The sequence below is a fragment of the Semicossyphus pulcher genome, unplaced genomic scaffold, assembly GCF_022749685.1.
Source record: "Semicossyphus pulcher isolate SPU_LCO1_2020_fin unplaced genomic scaffold, fSemPul1.0.p SCAF_4, whole genome shotgun sequence".
Taxonomy (NCBI): domain Eukaryota; kingdom Metazoa; phylum Chordata; class Actinopteri; order Labriformes; family Labridae; genus Semicossyphus; species Semicossyphus pulcher.
Window position 1 is genome coordinate 4,172,161 of NW_027211715.1, and position 19,475 is coordinate 4,191,635.

The 19,475-nt window shown below is 42.6% G+C and overlaps 1 protein-coding gene across 3 annotated transcripts in view; it reads right to left on the reverse strand.

Annotated features, from left to right (window-relative positions):
• The window catches only part of LOC138607171 (gamma-aminobutyric acid receptor subunit gamma-3), an 88,657-nt gene that overhangs the window by 43,550 nt on the left and 25,632 nt on the right, over positions 1-19,475 (reverse strand). For all 3 annotated transcript variants that reach the window (XM_069679739.1, XM_069679741.1, XM_069679740.1), the window contains one exon: positions 12,442-12,509. In XM_069679739.1, coding sequence (XP_069535840.1) covers positions 12,442-12,509 — 68 coding nt within the window. The remainder of the gene's footprint in view (positions 1-12,441; positions 12,510-19,475) is intronic.

The following is a 19,475-nucleotide window of genomic DNA, read 5'->3' on the forward strand; positions in this document are numbered from 1 at the left end:
CGTTCCCCGAGGTCCTACACCGGTCACTGCGGCAGATATACTGTAAACTGGGGCAAAGCATGCGGCTCGAGCTCCGCAGTGTGAAGTGGACTCTTTATGATTATGCAGTAAAAGGCACACAGAGCGTACAGTATCCGTCCTGTGCTTTGAGACATCATGTCATGTTCCTTTGTTGCCTTGAAGCCTCGGCTTGTGCCCTCATTAAAGGCTGCTAGAGGTCGCTTAGAACGAGGAGACGAACTCTCATCACACACCTGCTGCTGAGAGTTTTTCCTCAAGTGCACAGACACAGTGTGTAAGGGCTGGAAATCCCCAAGTCACTTTTTAATTGTGGGTGATTTGATGCTGCAAGACAATATGTGTGGGTTCTTTGGCAGTCTACTGCATTCAGGTCAGGGGAGCTGGAAACTGTAAATTGCATGCTGGGAAAGGTTCTACCCCCCCTCATGACCCTGTAGAGAATAAGTGGGTGTAGAAAATGAATGTCACCAATTAAACACTTTTTAAAGGTCTAATAATTAGGATATTCCTAGAAAAATAAAATATAGACTTTTACAAATGTTCACTTATGGGCCTCTACACATGTGCTAGTGAGTGTGTGTGCAGACCCTTGTGAGACCCTTCCCTCTGCATCTATTCTGTTGTTTTGCTTTGCAAGGGACGTTTTCATGAGGAGCGCTGCTGTGGTTCCCTGAGCCAATCACAGCGTATAGGTGAGTGTGGGAGTGGTTCAAATTAGCAGTTGGGCCCTTTCAGACTGGCGAACATGGCGAAAGAGCGATGCAGAGTTGGCCTTCTAGCGCAACGGTAACCGGCTGTTAGCATGCTAGCGCGAAGCTAACCGTGGTGCAGTCGGTGTCAGCTCAGCGGGGTGGGCGTGTTCTCGCACAAGAGAGTGAGAGTGAGCTTCTGGTGACGAAGAGCCCGGGAGGAGGGGCCCAGTTTGAATGTGAAGTTGACAAAATACAAGGAAAGATCCTCCTTATTGTACCTTTAATGTTCTGTATCAATGCAATTAATTGAGTCAACAACCAAAACCTATTTTTTCTCCTCAGCATTGATGATCTGCTCCTCCACATTTTGTTTGGCACATTCACACATGCATGATGATCGTGATGGTGCGTCCCTCCTAAGATAAACCTGAACATGTAAAATGGATTACATCACAGATTCTGGGTCCTTGTTTTACAGTGTCAAAGGTTGAAGTCAACATTTGTTGTCATTTCATTACATAGTCTGAAAAATTATAATCCAAACTGCGTCTCATGCATATACTCTTCCACACGAGACACACCCTTGACAATCAAAATGTTGTCCTGTCTGTGTGAAATGAAAGCAGCATTGTGGTATTTTTTTGACTTTTTTACTATACACTTAAATATAAAGTGCATACAAAGAGTTTATAATGTCATAAAAGCGTGTTGAGAAGGATGTAAGAATTCACATCAACATGAGATCCAGAGTAATCTCTATTTACAGATTCGACATGTAGATGTCGAATCTGTAGGCAGGGACGTGGGTTTACAGGATGGCAGGTGTTCTGGTTTCTGTTTGTAGTACACTTGTCGTTGTTGTAGTCCGTGTAAGTTTGACCAATCACGTATCAGCAGCCTGCATATGCAGGAAAAACAGTCCGTGTGGAGAGCAAACGTAATGCACCGTAACGACATCCCAGCTCCCATCAGCGGCTATCTGACGATGATTTAGACATCTGCATGCTAACAGCTTACAATCTGCTCTAGATCTAAAATGCATCATGAGATAAATTCCCTAACGCTGTGGAATTCATCTTAAAAAGCCATTCAGTGTTCAGATTTCCCGACTCTCTCGAATGCATCAGATCGATCCGACCTCCGTTCAACAAGCGAGCATTTTATAAGTAGTTTTCTTCTCCTCTTGAGGACAGACCTGACAAAGCTTCATTTGGACATTTTACTAATCTGCATCATGATGTTGAAATTTCAGCAAAGGTAAGACCCGTTAATTAAAGTCACTAACAAGAAAAACGGTTTATTTTTCTGTAAACAACGCAGCACGCGGAACAGGAAGTCTTGGTTGGCTAGACGCCCGGCATGTTCACCGTGTCCCCAGAGGCTATATCATCGTCAGACTAGAGCTGATGGGATCTGAGACTGGATCCAGAGCAATGTGGGATTTTTGAGTTTTAATCTGGTGATACACTAATCAACTTCTACATCAACATCAACAGACAACGTCAATGTTTAATATCGGCTGTACACTTTTATATTGAAAGAGGTCAACCCCCCCTGATCTGGAAATGTAAGATCAACAGCGACCCCCTTGTGGTAAACATACAGCATTACATCAGAAATGCTCCAATCACAGCCCAGATTTTGGGTCATGTGATCTCTCGGGCCTGAAAAAATTCAGAACAATGGCGGACATCCAGGCGCAGTGGACTGAGGAGAACGAACACTGATAAAACATTCCTCTGGTCAGTGAATATGTGGAGAACACCTGTCAGGTAAAAATAATTGAATATAAACTAAAAACAAATTTGAGATGATTTATTGCAGTGAAATTTGTCAGTGAGCAGATTTGCATTAGGTCGTTTGAGCTAGCATAAATTCTGGTCCTGCTAGGAGTTGCTATGGTAACGCTGTAGTTGTGACAGGAACGGAGGAGTGCGGAGAGCCTTGTTGCCCTGTGTCTGATCATGTTGCTCGTTGTTGTTTACGTTGTCTGTTGATGTAAAAGTTGGTGCATGTATCACCACTTTTACACTGACGTCGATTTTGGAGAGAAACCCTGAAACATAAACTGATCTCTTCTGAGTGGATTGTGCAACATTTGTAACCCATATGTCTCTGTAAAGGAACACAGAAGGCTACTTTCCTGAACAAATAACTTTCTGAAACAATATCTAACACTATCAAATTGTCAGCCAATCCTAGACCACCGTCTGCTGAGCTGTGATGCTCTGCGACATGTGCTGCAGACAGTGCTGAGAGGACTGTATAAACAGAGCAAACTCTGTTAGACAAACTGTGATGACACATTTCAAACTCACCCCAAGCACCGTTTGCTATCAAAGCATATCGGACAACATGTACGCAGATACTGACGTCTCTGTGACAGGCCTGATCATTTCAACCAGTATGTTAGTCAGGCTTTAATCAAGGCGAACAGAGTCCTTTGATAGTCTCAATGTCACCTGGTACACCCCGAATCTTTCCTTCTTTCCCATAACTGCACAGCATCTGCCTCCATGCCTCCAACAGTCAGTCATCACTAGTTTAAATGAAGTCGTGCCTCTGCAGATCAGCTGCCTGTGTGCAGCCTGTAACAGTGTGAGGATGATCAGCACTCGAGCCACTCAGGTATCATGAAAGTTGTGAACACTTGTAAAACAGAAGGATATTTTTATAAGTTCATTACATGCTGAGTGAACCACACCAGCAGAATATTAATACTCCTCTGAGATCTGTTCTTTTTGTGGCGTTACCAAGAGCCTCATTACGATCCTCATGCTGATGACTTCATTACCCGAATCCTCCATCCAGAAAAATTAAATGTTTCACTCGAGCTTTTGAGTGAAAACATCATTTCTTTCTGTTTCTGAGCGATCCTGTAACTAACCAGCTGACCCACCTATCAGAGAGCCATTTTCGTGAAGTGAACACAAAAAAAAATTCAAGGCAATTTCCTCTCCCAGCAGGTGTGAGCCAAACAATTACAGCAAGCAGCAAATTTCAGGAACATTACAGATTAATATTATGCTTGGAGCTAAAGAAAAGCGAGGACGCTGCAGCAGTCCTGCCAGCAGCTCGCTGACACACAGGGAAATGAACTGGCATGAATATTGTATTTGTCCTGGTGTTCAGAGTGTGCTGGCCTGTGTGTGGGCAGCTCCTCCACAGGGTGAGAATAGCATCAGGGACACTCTGGCACCACTTTCCTTCTGGCAGGAGATTCCTGGACGACACCGAGCAGCCTTGGACACGGCGAGAGCCTCCAGGATGAAAATGTCTTCTTTATAATTACAAACAGGCGGCCTTCTCCAAAGCAGCATATGTTTCTGCTTCTTCAAGCATCTCGTTCAGTCTGCTGAGTGGGTCATCTATGGCATGTCACTGTGCCTATAAGGAGCGAATTAAATAGTAGACGGGTTTCCTATTAACCATGTAGCAGGATGCATGTGCAGCAGGAGGGAGACCAGGTGTGATGACTGTTGTCAATGTCATGACAGCCTCTCTATGAGCTACAAAAGCAACGACAAGGTTGATCTTATAGTTATTTTTGATACCTGTAACCACCAAGAGCAAGCGATACGTTTGAGTGTTAAAAGAAAACAGGATGACATTTTTCGTGCTGCTTACACATATACAGGACTTTGTCCACAGGGGGCGCCAAAAGCCGCACAAACAGAACGTTCCTCATAGGAGCTTTAATTAGGGATATTTTCATGAAGTAACTTTACGTGTTTGGAAGCAAAACTTCTGTATTTTTAGGCCATTTTGAATGTATTTACAGGACAGCTGAGAGAGACAGGAAACGATGGGAGCAGAGAGAGGGGGATGACATGCATCGAGGACTGTAGCCTCTGTATGTGGGGCGCCTGCTCTGACTGAGCTAAACTAGAATCCCCAATGTATGCAACACTTCTCGAAAGCTCTGCCTGCGTCAGCCTCGACTCAGGTCTGTGAAAACATCTTTAAAGATTCTATCTTATGCATTATCTTCTTAGTGCTTGTCTTCTTCTGTCTCTATTGCATTAACACATACACTTTATATTTCACTTATTGTTTTTTCTATTTCTGTTATTCTGTATTTTTATCGAATAATCTGATGCTATAATTTCCTTCAGGATTAATACATTTCTATCTCATCTCTTATTCCCAGTTTCCATGTCTTCTGTTGAAATTATTCAGAATTCTGTTTAATGTTTGATGCAACTTTTGTCACCAGAAATAATCTCATAAAACATTTACAGACTTTGTTACATACATTTTTAACAACTCAACAAGAAAATACACAAAATGTAACAAACATCAATGATTGAATTTGATTTAAAGCTGCTGTGAGGAGTTTTTCACTGGTTAAGAAAGAAGGCTACAAAAGCAAACGAGACCATCAGCGACGAGATTGATTATTTCTATATTGTCATTTTAAATGCCGGACAGGGGAGTAGGTGTCAGACGAAATGATGCACGCTGCCTTTGTTTACATTTTCCAGGGCAAAAATTAAAGTGAGTGATACATATGACTGTTAAAGAAAGCAGGATGAGATTCTTTGTTAAAAACACCACTTAAGCATGAACAGGACAAAATCAGCAAAGAGATAAGAGGTACGGCTTTGTCCACAGGGGGCGCTAAACCTTGCACTGTTTAATCAAAGAAAGTGCTGCAATACTTAAAAGTATTTGTTCTCATATTTAAAAGTAATTTTGCTATTTCACTGTGCAAAATAAAGCTCGAATGGAATTCTTTTGTCTTTTGGTACAATTTAAGGAGCTGACTGTTTGTATCTGAATTGCCCAGCTGACTTTGCTACAAGCTGATTGGCTGTTCAGACATGTCTTATGCTATTACCCCTTTTCTGTTTTTTCAGCTCAGGTGCTGTGAAAATAAGTTCAGTGTTTGGGAACGTGTTTTTTTTATAAATAGCACAAACATTTCAGAAACATTTATAACAATCCACGTTTTAGGATATTTCTTTTTATTTAACTTCCATCTATCATCGATGCCGCTTATTCTGCTCAGGGTCGCAGGGGGCTGGAGCCTATCCCAGCTGTCATTGGGCGAGAGGCGGGGTTACACCCTGGACTGATCGCCTGTCAATCACAGGGCTGACACACAGAGACACCACATGTAGGGCGCATTCACACCTAAAGTCTGTTTGACCAAATTGTTACAAATTGCTACACAGTGCGAGGAAACTGCTCTCTGATTGGTCAGAATTTCCACATGGGTAAACTCCCTGAAGTAAACAAAGAGAGAGAGCACACTGATCAATCAGACTTAACATGATCGCAGACTTTAATGTTTTGATGTCGGAGTTTTTTACTTTAAACCGACACCGTTCCACAGATCGATCAGTTCCATCTCCTTTAGTTCGTCACTGAACAGTTTGAACACCTCTGTGTTCTCGTGCGTTTCCACAAGCATTTGTGAAACTGTTTGGTCAGCCCATATTTATATTTCCTCATTGCTCCTCCACGTCTGTCCTCTACTCATCTCACTGCGTGTATCTGCAAATGTCAGCACCTGTAAACACTACAATGCACAGTTTCATGTTTTGCTTCCTTTATTAGGTCCTGCTTTAAGTCCGTTTACGTCCTCACCAGAATCAAACCGGACTGTGGGTCGTTTGGAAACGGACCGAGACCCGTCTTTTTTAACTGACCTGGTCCGATTGTTTGGTCCGCACCTGAGTTGGATTCCGGGGTCACTGACCTAAACAAACAAACGCTCCAGGGTTCCGTTCAGTCGGACTAAACAAGGCTGGTCTGAACCCCGCCCTTGGAGTCATCAATGAACCTAACAAGCATGTCTTTGGATTGTGGGAGGAAGCTGGAGTACCTGGAGGGGACCCAGGTATGCACGGAGAGAACATGCTAACTCGACACAGAAAGGTTCCCTTACGTCTGAACCACGGTTCGAACCAGGAACCTTCTAGCTGTGAGGTGACAGCGCTAACCACTGCACCACCGTGCAGCCCCTTTTCATTTAACTTCCGCAGTTCTATTCACATTTCTTTCATTACTTATATTGTACAACACGAGGAACAAGACACATTGGATTACAGTGGAGATGATGGAGGCAGCTTGTTTCCTCACAGGTATAACAGAGTCTACCTTTCTTGTGCGTCAAGCTTGCTAAATTTAGCATGAAGATTACACTCATGCTCAATGAGTGCATATGTACAGAGCACTCAAGTAGGCAGGTTGACAGGCAGGTCAGCATCCATCTGATGGACTTATCACAAGGATGCAACAGCCACAGATCCTTTTCTCTTTTTGTCGGAGGATTTGATTTATTGTTTTTAATTTCAATAAGGTTTAAGGATGAGATCAGACATCTGTAGCTCCTTTTCCATTTGGGTAGTCAGTTTAGGGCACTTATTAGGATGCTTCCTGTGCAGATATACAGTTCTTACAGTGTCCAAGTAAACACTCTGCCAACAGTACGCTGCAAGAACTACCTATCCCATGTTGTCATGAGAACGCCCGGAAAGTGGTACAAAAAGGATGGATGAAAAGATCAGCCTTCAAGTGATGTCATTGCAAATGTCAGAGATTAGCACCTGAAACCTTTCAGGCGCTGTGTAGGCAGTCACACCTGCATCTTATAAGGCCTACAGTCCTGCAGGTTCTCAACATCAACATTTCTTTTGTATTTTAAAACAGAAACTCGTCCACAGGTGTGCTGAATTGATTCCCGTGATCGTCCACATTTCTTCTCAGTTTATTCCCAAAGCGAGAGAATTAATCAGCGTCTGTGTGCAGGAGTCATGACACCCTGCATTATGCTCTGCATTGTAATTAGAAACAATACAAGTGTGACAGCTGATACTGTATATGAATTCTTCCCCGACAATGAGGCTTAAAATGAGCTCGTCACACTGAGAGGCTGTCTGAGTGCCGCTGTAGCTCTCAATGCACTAAAAATACTCATTTTAATTACAACACAGAGCTGACTGCTAATGCATACTGAATATTCCAGACATGCTAATATCAAGCACAGGACTGTCACGGATACAATGTCCCATGTACCGAGACATTTACGAGCTCAGCATGCGGCCTGATCTCACGCTTAACCTCCTGAGACCCGAGTTTTTGTTTGGTATGCATTTTTAATTTCTCCTACCTTTTGGGGATTAATAGGACCTAATAAGTATAAAACCAAAGAATTGTCTTTGTGTTACATTGAAAAAGTCCCAATGTCCTCATGTGAGTACATTGTCTGGCCTTGTCTGCCATATCAAGCTACAACTGTTCATACGCATTAAATAAACAAGTTTCAATCATAAAATCTGAAGAGGTTTTGTTCCTGGTCAAGTTTTCTGTAGAGACCGACTGTAACAAATTTTGGTCGGGATCACGGCCATCTTGAATGTACACTGATCAGTGTAATTTGCTTTTGTGAACACAGGGTGGTGGACAAAGTGTCCATGAATGAGACCAACGGGTCTAAGTTTTGTAGAATTAAATATAATGGTTCAGTGAAGCCAAAATGTAATGTCCCCGTATGAGGACGCAGGGTCTCAGGAGGTTACATACCACAGCCTGGTCAGTACGCTTCAGATAACAACACTGTAGAAACTCTGTAGCACGATGTCTGAACACTCTCACTTACAGTGTGGTGATGTGATGCTGGTGACACTTTCCTCCAGGAGATCAGTGTTTGATTTCAGTTTGAAACATTTACGTAACAAACTTGAAATGTGAAATAAAATCTGTACGTTAGTTACATTTAAGTAACATTAACGTTAAATTATTCACCTTTTTATGTAAACTTCATATTTATACTTATTTAAAACTTCAACTGTTTTGCAACATAAACAACACATTTATTATTGTTGTACGTATAAAACTGAGAAGCAGCGCCCATGACCAACGCCTCGCATTTTACAGCCTGTCTGATCGGGCCCTTAGCTTTTCCTCCGCCGTTGTTGTTGACAAAGCTCTTCTTTCTTCTTGATTTTGATTGGTCGGTGAGGGAGAAGTGACATTGACAAACGCAGCGGTGTTTCAAATGTTGAACTATTTTCAACTGCGAGCGCAGCGACAAAAACCAGCTGACTCGGTGCGTTTTTTTGCTGAGCATGCTGCGTTGAATTGTAAATAAAGTATCGAGGTCTGAGCCTCTGAGTATGGCATTCGCAATTTAACCGCTGATCAAAATCGGCGCCCCGGCTTGTATGAAGTTTGAAAGTGTCACCCGACATTGCATTTGTATTACTGCTCACTTCACTGCAAAACTGAACTAAAGGGCTGCTTACATCTTATTTTGAGGGGCAGTATGACAAGACGTTTTATGTCCAGTTATTGGAATCAGTTAAGATGGAGGAAAAACTGGAAAAGTGCAGCCCTACTTTTATATTAATAATGATGATTAGAACGATTTATGAGAGTCTGGCCACTTGCTCTAAAGCAGACCTGAGAACAGATTAACAGCATGCACAGAAATGTTCCCGATCAGATAAACAGAAAACAGCTGATCTGTTTGGCCCTCGCCTGACTTTAAATCTGTTTTTACTCCAAACTAAACTCTCCTATCTCAGCCTCTGTATCCTTCTCTAAAATCCACACCTCTCCCTCCCTCCACCACTCTTCACCCACACACTCCTCGTCCTCTAATCTTCATCCAGTTTCCTTGCTTCCTCCTTCCATTTCCTTATCCAACCTAGACTCCCTCCTCCCTCCTCCTCTGAGTTAAAGCATCGGATGATTCAGGCTCATAAACTGTTGTGATTTAAAATGAAGCATGAAGTCAAACCTGAGTCAATGTCTCATAAAGATACGCACACAGCGACAGTGTTGGACAACACACATATTGTTTGTAAAGAGGGACAATTAGACAATAGATACATCCAGATTTAGAATACTAAATTGTCATTGCACAAATTTACAATGAAAGTTCAGTGCAAATATACAAAAAATAGTCAGTGAACTGCACTTAGTCGTGATAAAATGTTCGATATTTTAGAGAGCAAAGCCGCTGCGTACCGCCATCTTGGAATCACAAAGACAACCTAAAATGTTGTGAGTGAATTTCTCCACAGACAGTGAAATTAAACATCATTTGTCCGTCACAATCACACTGATAGGGGTGTCTAACAGTAGGACTTTGTTGCTGTGAGGATGCTGTGTGCAAAGACATGGAAACTTCATCTGACACTGTGGTCCACGAGACATGACTGCAAATGATCGCTAAGTCAAAATGCCGTCGTTCTTAAATCATTTAATCATGAAACTTTATTTTCCCAGACGCAGACTTAACTAATGATTTATTTAAACACAAAAACAAGGCACAAACAAGAAGAGTCCTGGCACCAAAAATCCAACGAAAAGGTCCAACGAAAAATCCAACAGAGGGAGGAAACACGAGGAGAATCCACAAGATAAACCTAAACTAAACTCACAGGAGAAAACACCAGAGACTTGATGAAGATAATCATCCATGATCGATTAACCTACTGGACACGCTCACCTCGCGTTCTCTCTCTCTCATACCTGCAGCAGCGTCTCCGCACATGCTCGTCACAGAAGCAGCACACATACGGAGAGAGAGAGACGTCCGCTGGTGCTTCCTTCCTGCAAATGCAATGATTGAGACGCCACGTCTTCTGTTAAATTCAGACCTTATTATTCTGCGGTAAAAGATTTTAAATGCAGCTGTGTCGGTCTCATTAGTCTGTTCTGATCGTAACGTCTTTAATGACGAGCCTCCTTCCCGCGCGGCTCACCTGCTGCTGTGAAAACGACTTTGTAAAACGTGCAGCTCATGATGAATGTCAACAGAGCGGAAACACAGAAAGAGAAGCACACAGGATTTCATACAGTTACCTAATTTTAAAGAGGGTGATTTAATGTCTGCTGCAGTGTTTTATCTGCAGAAGTGGGTCAGAAGTCCTGCGTCCATGGACTAAAGGTTTCACAACAATTGACTAATGCCTGACCCACACCAAAAGATTTTTCAAATTTAACAGATGTTGAAAAGGTGAGAGACCTGACACATGACGATATGTAATCATAGATTGAACAGTTTTGTTCCTATAGTGTGTGGAGAGCAGCGATATGACCCAAACAGCACACCACACACTTTCAGACAGATTCATTCACCAACAAACAGTCCGACTCTCACAACTGGAAGTCTCACAAAACTCTCGTGGTCAAACGAGACTTTAGAGTAAACAAACATGGCCGACGACGGGCAGGAAGAACTGGCAATGATGAAAATTCAGGAAGAAAAAAGAACAAACTGTGGATGAGATGTTGTGAACACGGGCTGTACGTGTTACTTTACGCTCCCCGTTTGCTTTTGCCGCCATGGCTGCAGTTGTTGTGCTTCCTGCTTCAGTCAGCTTGCGTCCTGATTGGCTATCGTTTCATTCCACGTGACAATCCACAGACTGCGTGCTTGGCTGTCCTCGGGGTTCCCCCCCACACTACAGGATAACGGATCATAAATATTGAACATGTTTAATATTTACGATTTGTAAACAGTGCGGCCTTCCGAGCAGATCGGGGGAAGTAAAACCAGTCTTAACATCCCTCGCAGCGCAGGAACATCTGGAGAGATCATCTTCAGAACCATCAAAAATTGTGACTTTGCTTACGATTGTCTGAAGGGGGGAATCGGGCCCAAAATCGGCCCAATTATCTTGTAGTGTGTACCCTGCTTAAGGGGTTGACAAAAGTCAAACTAGCAAAGAAACCGGAGAAGACAAAGACTACATACACTGAGGGGAGAGACTAGTGAAAACAATGAGGGCGGGGCACACAGTCACAAAGGCGGGAAAAGAAACAAAGGAAGGAAGAACAGCAACACAAGAGACTAAGGCTGTTCAAAATGCTGTACTATATACTATATACTACATACTATATGCTACATACCATATACTATATACTACATGTATGTAGCATATATATACTACATACTGCATGCTATATACTGCATACTGCATTCGACGGTAGTCTGTAGTATGGAGGAGCTTTTCGCCAGGCGGAAGTAAACAATAACCGCTGCTTCTTTAGCTATAGCGCCCCCTTCTGCTGGAATGCTGCGGCTGTCCGTCATTTCAACTGCCGCTTTGACGTTACAACGCTTTGCATTGTGGGATACAGTAGGCGAAGTAGACTGGTCCGTTGCATACTGGAGATATTCTCCAAATCAGTACGACATCGGGGCATTTGCTTTTGCTTTCGTTTGCATACTACAGACTACACTTTGGCCAAATCAGTACGTACTGCTAGTAAAGTATGGCATTTTGAACACAACACATGTGACATCAGCGGAACAGGAAATGAAAACAAAACAAAATACATAATTAAACAAGAATAATTCATGACAGAAAAATGGATATAATATTAGCTTCTACTTATATTTGGTTTAAATACGGCGTAGCTTTTAAAATCAACTCTAAATGAACATCATCATAAAGTAAAAACTGGAACTACTTTTTCACTTCCATTCAGACAATTAAAGAAGTTTAAAAAGGGAACATCCTTAATAAGGAAATTGACACTGATAATAAAGTCGACTCTCTTCTTTTGCACAGACAGCCTCGATTCTTACAGCATGAAGGCAGTTAAACTCCCTGTTTGACATCTTTGTTCTCACAGTCACTTCTTATCAATCAGTCATCTCACTCAGACAAGCCTGCGCCAGCTCACACTCCTGTAACGTCGTCAGCATCGCCGTGGAAAGTTAAAAAAAAGAGCACTTCCGCTGTAATGAAAAGGATGGACTCACCATATTTATTGACGACACCGGCCCGATGCTGTTCACAAATATGTCCACGTCTATCACAGTCGGTTTAACTGTGGAGAAAAGAGAAAATCATTATCGATCAGGACTTTAGGCTCCATACCTGCTCTTTGTGAATCACAGAGAGGAAAGTGAAGTTGGATCAATGAGACTTTGTTGTTGTGAATCCTTTGAAGAGGAGCTGCCGTGTGAAGCAGTCCTCAGGGGACTCAGCCGTGCTTTTATAACCTGGGCCTTATTTCTTATGTATTTTGGGGTAAAAATGATAAAAGGCTCAAAAAGTTTTTGGAACTGCGCCAGTGGATTGCTCCAGCCGGCAGCCACGACGACACAGGCTGCAAAACGTAATCCTCAAACCCAGATCAAAGTATGTCCACTACTCATTCTTGTTTTTGCCACTGACCTGCTCCGATTGTTTCAGGTGAAACAAAGAGGTCTCTCTGTAGGGATCTTTCCATGATGTTGTCAACACTTAAGTAACAGACGCATCTTTCAAGGAAAAGTCGAGAACCAGAAGTGAATTGTTGCAGGAAGAACACGAGGAAATGTGTGAGTGTGAAAGAGGAGAGTTTGTTTTGTTGGAGGACAGAAGGCGGAGCATGGCTTGTTAAGGATTCATTTTAAAACCTTGTTAAGTCATGGTTTCATGTTGCTAAAACTTAAAGCAGCTTAAAGTTGAGAAAGATTAAATTGTAACCTCTCTTTAAACCTTAAGATTTTTTAACCCTTAACAGATGTGTAAAAGGTGAGAGCGCCATCACATGATGACAAATAATGATTGAGCTGTTTTGTTCCTGTAGTGTGTGGAGAGCAGCGAGACCCACACTGCACACCACACACAAACAGATTCATTCACCGAGTGAACAAACAGAGTCTGACTCTCACAGCTGGAAATCTCACAAAACTCTGTCGCTCATACGAGACTTTAGAGTAAACAAACATGGCCGACGATGGGCAGGAAGAATTGATGATAGTTTTTGGACTTTTTACTGAAAATTCAGGATGAAAAAAGAACAAACTGTGGATGAAGTGGTGGAGACGGCGTGAACATGGGCTGTACATGTTACTCTACGCTTAACGTTTGCTTTTGTCGCCATGGCTGCGGTTGTTGTGCTTCCTCCATCAGTCAACCTGCCTCCCAATTGGCTATCGTTTGGTTCCATGTGACAATCCACAGAGTGCATGCTGGGCTGTCCTCGGGGTTCCCCCCCCCCCCACTACAGGATATTGGAATATAAAACATGTTTAATATTTGCCACGAGGTCTTCTGAGCAGATCGGGGGAAAGTAAAATCACTCTTAACGCACCTCACACCGCAGGAACATCTGGAGAGATCATCTATAGAACCATCAAGAAATTGAGACTTTGCTCACGATTGTCTGAAGGGGGGAGTCGGGCCCAAAATCGTCCCGATTATCTTGAGTGTGTACCCCGCTTTAATCGCAATTTACAACATCTTTACATCTTTATTCATTTTGATTTAGGTGAGCAAACCTTTAAATTCAGTTTACAACTGTGGCAACAAAAAGCACTTTTATTGGACGTACTTTGATCGCTCACAGGTGTCCATGTTATGTTGCAGCCTTTTTGTTTTTGTACCTTTTAGTCATTTGGAACAAAATAAATAAATAAAAATAGGACTTGAAAAAAGTGCTTTAATAATGTTCATACGATGCTCTTCATCAGTCAGCTGCAATTACACATTCATGCCTTGACAAACAGGTGGAGCAGCAGACTGCACCATCCTGAACACACTGTTAGACATGCTGACACTTCGCTGTAACATAATAAAGAAGCAGTGCCGGCCCGTCCGCTAGTTCTCAGTCCCACTGCTTAAAACCCTGCTGGTTTTCACTGCAGCCCACTAATCATGAGCTGGATTACACCTGAGACACCCGATGAATGTAATTAACTGATAAACCAGCAGAGCTTCTCTCACTGATTGGACCAAGATGAAGAGCAGTGCTGCTCTTTGTCCTTCCTCTAAGTCCACAGATCTGTAACCTGAAGGTGGGAGATAATTCTTTAAACTGATTTCTTAATCAGCAGCAGAAGAGGACAAATTCTGCAAACAGTGACGGACTGAGTGCAGCTAGCCAGGCGCTAACGCTAAACACTACTACCTGTGTTGGGTTGCTTTGGTAAAGAACACATGAGAGTGGGGAGAAGAGTGAACTGAAATAATGATGACAACATGCTAAAAGACGCTGACTGCAGTGTTGGCGAAAGAGCAGCTGGGCCGCACCATTAAGTCGGAGATGTACAGTACTTGCTTACTTGCTGCTTGGCCTTGCGTTCGCGTACACAACCGGCTGCGTCATGAACTGAATTGTTCACATACTTGTCTCTGCACTACACGTGTTTCTGGAGGATACCTCTAGAGGGCAGACCAGAGAGCTCAGGCTGTAGGCAACAGCCGTATGTGCGGGATGTAAACAACTGACATGGAGACACTCGAGGAGGTTACTGTGATGTTCATTCTGATCAGTGGACAGAACACACCGTCTGCACCGCCCCCACTCTGTCTCTACGACATGTTTCTCCGTGCGCGGACGTAACGGTCCAGGATTTGTTTCTGTTTAGTTTTGCAGGTTTCCACGTCGACTTCTAAAATAATCCTATCTGTCTCCAGCTGTTTTGTCAGGCATGTTTGTTTCTGTGTAGCAGTAATGACACTATTTCGGCTTCTCATGATTAAATAAAAATGATTGACGATTGCATATAAAATCAAGTGCTCCCTAAACTAACAGCCCCTCCCCCAGGGGGCGATGGAGAAGTTTGGGCTTCACTTTAGGGGGGCTGGCATGTCATGTGATGAGCACCTACCTCGCAGCAGCAGTTTAGAGTGGAAGAGTAAACAACAGAGACGGTCGGAGAAACTAAAGTCAAATGTCTGGAACAGAAGAGCTGGAAGCAGCTCGTCATGATTTGTTTGGAGTGTTTCAGAAGAAAAACTAATATGCAAAGAGGTCATGAAACCTGCGTCTGCGATGCAAAGCAACACAACTAACTTGTTCAAGCAGCTGAAAAGAAGCTGAAAAGACAGCACAAAGTGCAGCTTGATGAGTGTATGAAGGCCGAGAGGAAGAACGAGCTGCTCCCCGTCCTCCAGCGCCAGGTCAGACATCCAGAACAGAGACGCTGTACAGAGACACCCTATCTGAAATTACCGACGCAATCACATGTAATTTATTAATTATTTGCCTCTGCAGGATTCACTTAATAGTCTAAGTTTGATGCAAAATTTGTACATGAGCCGGACTGTAGCACTAAAGTGCACAAAAACAAACGCAGAATCCTCATGATGGGCGTCATTAAAGCTAAAACTTTCTTCTTGCCAAATGATTAATCGTAAATGTAGTAGTAAGCCTACCGGAGCTCTTTAGAAAATGTATAACAATAAATGAAAATACTGTATAAGAATAATAGGTTCACTTTAAGGGAAACAAAGGAGTTAGTGCAGATGAATTAATTCCTTTTTTCTGTATCAGTGGTTTAAGATTATAAGGTAGTAAGGAGACATGAAAAGCTCATGCAAGCAAAACGTTAAAGCCACATAAGATCACAAAGTTAGTGAGGCCTTAAGCTAAACGTCACAATATGTCAGCTGTTGTCAACAGATATTCTGGCCAAGGTGAATCATTCCTCTGTCACTGGTTTTACACGTCAGAGCTGTGTCCTGCAGGCCGTTGTTGTGAGCCGTCAGAGGCTGAGTCACATAAACATCCATCAAAGTCGCCTCCATCAGGAGGGTCCTGTACACCGAGGAGAAGGTCTGCCAGGTTAGCTTACAGCAACACATCAACACACCGCAACAGTGCATCCAAACTATCAGAAAGTATTCCCTCTTCCTTATTGTCTATAATCGGACCCCGTCTGGCTCCCACAGCTTCCTTCGTGGTAAATCACTCCTGGCTTCCCCTCTCTGTGCCGCTCTCCAGGATTTCACGCCCAGCGTTAAAGTGTCACTTAAAGGTTGAACTTTTAAACCGGCTCGGAGACAGCTGTGACACAAACTGCTGCCACGAGCGTTCACATTTACATAGCAGAGAGCTCCTCCATCACTTTACATCACCTGTCTGCGGAGCCTTCAATGTCCCAACCAATTAAACTGGCAGCGAGATTTTCTCCACCTGCCAGTCTCCGTGCAGCGCTCGCTTCACGCGTGAACAGATGGCTCGCTGGAGAACACTTGTGCCGAGTCCCTGCTGAGGCAGCTTTTCAAACCTCCACATTCAGAGCGGCACAACACCTGGTGAGCACAACGCACAGATCCACTGTATACACCTCCAAGACCTACAGCTCGAAACATGCACATCATTCAAATTAATCATGCAAAACCCTGTATGATAACTCTCGATCATACCACACAACCTCCAGATGCAACAGAAGAGGAAGAAAACACTTCAAACACGAGTAACGTGTAAGTCAGACCTGTTCACCTGGTGGCCTGTGGGGCTTCTCTGGCACTTTAACGAACTCAGTCAGGCCCGTTAATCATTTATAAAACATTAAACATATTAAAGAAAAAGGAGCTTTTAACAAATTTTAAACAGACTGAAATCAATACTGATCTACAACAGCAAACAAAACCAGCAGGAAGATGATCTTTGTTACGGCACACAAACAGGAAGTGCCTTCATCTGTATTTTCTGCCAGAAAAGATCCACAGTGAGTGATTCGACTGAATGTTACAGGACAGCAGGAGGAGAGTTACTACAGGACAAATTCAGCACAGACATAAGAGGTATCAGTTCCACAGGTGTCGCCTAGATCGACACAAAATTGAAGTTGCTCACAGTTTCTTTAAGGATAAAAAAAACCTTAAAATAAGAAACGAAGCTTTATGAAGCTCAGGTCCTGGGCTGTTCAGGAAAAAGACAACGAAGAGAGTGAAACTGAATCTTTCTCTAAGATTTAAAATGTTTACATCTTAACGTTCCGAGCTTTGCAGGTCTTTTTATCTCAAATACTTTTCCTTCTAAAAAAGTCTTTACATGAGCCTGATTTCAGTCGTCAGTTCAGAATATTCTCTCCTGGATGTATTTTGCAACTAAGACGAGACAATTAGAGACAATGAGCTGTGCTGGGTGACCCTGAACACTACGCGGCTCTGCTTGTCCCCCCCTTCCTCGCTCCTGACCCAATCTTCTTTCCCAAACAACGTGTTCATATGCAGACGTTGAACTGAATACAATCTGGGGTGGGCAATTTACACTTGACAGAAGGGACCTGTATCATAATGATTCAATGGTATACACGTATACGGATCTGTCAGAAATCCATCACATCACAATCAGAATCAGGTCTACTGCTAAGTTTTACACGTACAAGGAATTTGTTTTGGTGGTTTTGGTGCAGAACGATTAACACAGAAGTAGAATAAAAAAATAAGTAAAAGACTTAAACAGAATTAGATAAAAAAGCAAATATAAAGCTATATGTATAAGACAAAATATGTAAACAGGTGTGATTAAAAACTGTGCAGATGTGCAGGATATTAGTGAGTGCAAAAGCTTACAGCACAAAGTTAAAGTTAAAAATAAAATAGTGCAGTGTACAGACAATATAAGAGTCCAGTGTGCGTTGATGTAACACATAGTCTGAATTAGAGTCTGAACATGGAGGTGTCAGATGTGCGTTTGTTTTCTATAACCAGATTCATAAATCTTCTCGCCTCTTTTTTGTGCATCTACTGCCGTGTTAGAAGCTTTCTTCGTTGTAGAATTCTCTTTGCAACCCGAAACCAATAAACCAAATGCTCTGACACTAAAAAAGATACAAAAAAACAGGCCTGTAATAACTCCAACCAATTAATTGTTGGGATGGCTTACCTACCTGCCTACCTGCTCCCTCTGCCCACCCACTCATGGCCCATTGAGTATTCCACAAGCTAAAGCTAGCAAGCTATTAGCATAAGATTAGCAGAGAAAAATAGTCAACAACGTAGACTATTCTTGCACCATTAGTGAGGAAGTGTCCTTCATTTTGTGGTTGGATACTTTCAGCAACTAGCTTGCTGGTCTCTCTCCAAAACTCGAGCTTTAACACAGATCAAGAACCAAAGGAACCCTGAAAGGCGTCATCAGGTTGCTCCACCAAAGTGGACCTGTAAGATCTCTGCTTGTAAGATCTGACTTCACAGCAGAGATCAAAACAGAGAGAAAGAGAAGAAGAAGAAAAACATTGTTTTTGGGATCCATCGGACGGATGAAACAGCTCATTAGTGTTTCCAGATGCAAATATGAAGAGAAAGGCTTCATCTCATTTAGATCAAACGTACTCTACACAACAGTAAATACTTTGTTATATAAAGAGGCACAACTCTCTTTTCTGTTAATTAGGCTCATGTGCAACTCATTTGCATCGGTAATTTATGTCGAGCAGGAGGAGGCGTGCGATCATACAGTGAAATGAAAAATGAGGTGTGTGTAGGATTTGAACAAGGATGTTATTAAAGTACACTGAGAGCTTTTTCCATCTTCACACAAAGACCTCATTTGAATACATGCGCCTCTTGAGGGCTTCACCTTCAGTCTCTATGGCCCACTCTGAAATTATAAACGGCTCATATATCTACACGTGACACCAGCTGAGCAGGTATAAATAGATGACCAGCTGGAACACCTCGATGTCGGATCATCGGAGACAAATCAGCATGATATCCATGTTACGATCCAACATGTGATCATGTGACTCACCGTCCATTACGCGTAACAAAAGCACCTGCTTCTTTTGTTCATAATAGCTCAGCGTGCTTTGTGCACAACGGTCAGGTGAAGTGGAACCTGAACCTTAGGGATTATTATTCTCTCAGACACAGAGCGGCATTTTCACTGCCTGATGTTCATTTCATTTCATAGCACATTGATCCATACCACAACCAGTAACTGAGACGGTTCTTATGACAAAATTAAAACTACATTTTTTATTGGAACAGAATTTATGTTCTCTATTCTACAATCTGTAGGCAGGCACGTGGATTTTAGGGACGCAAGTGTTTGCTTGTAGTCCGAGTA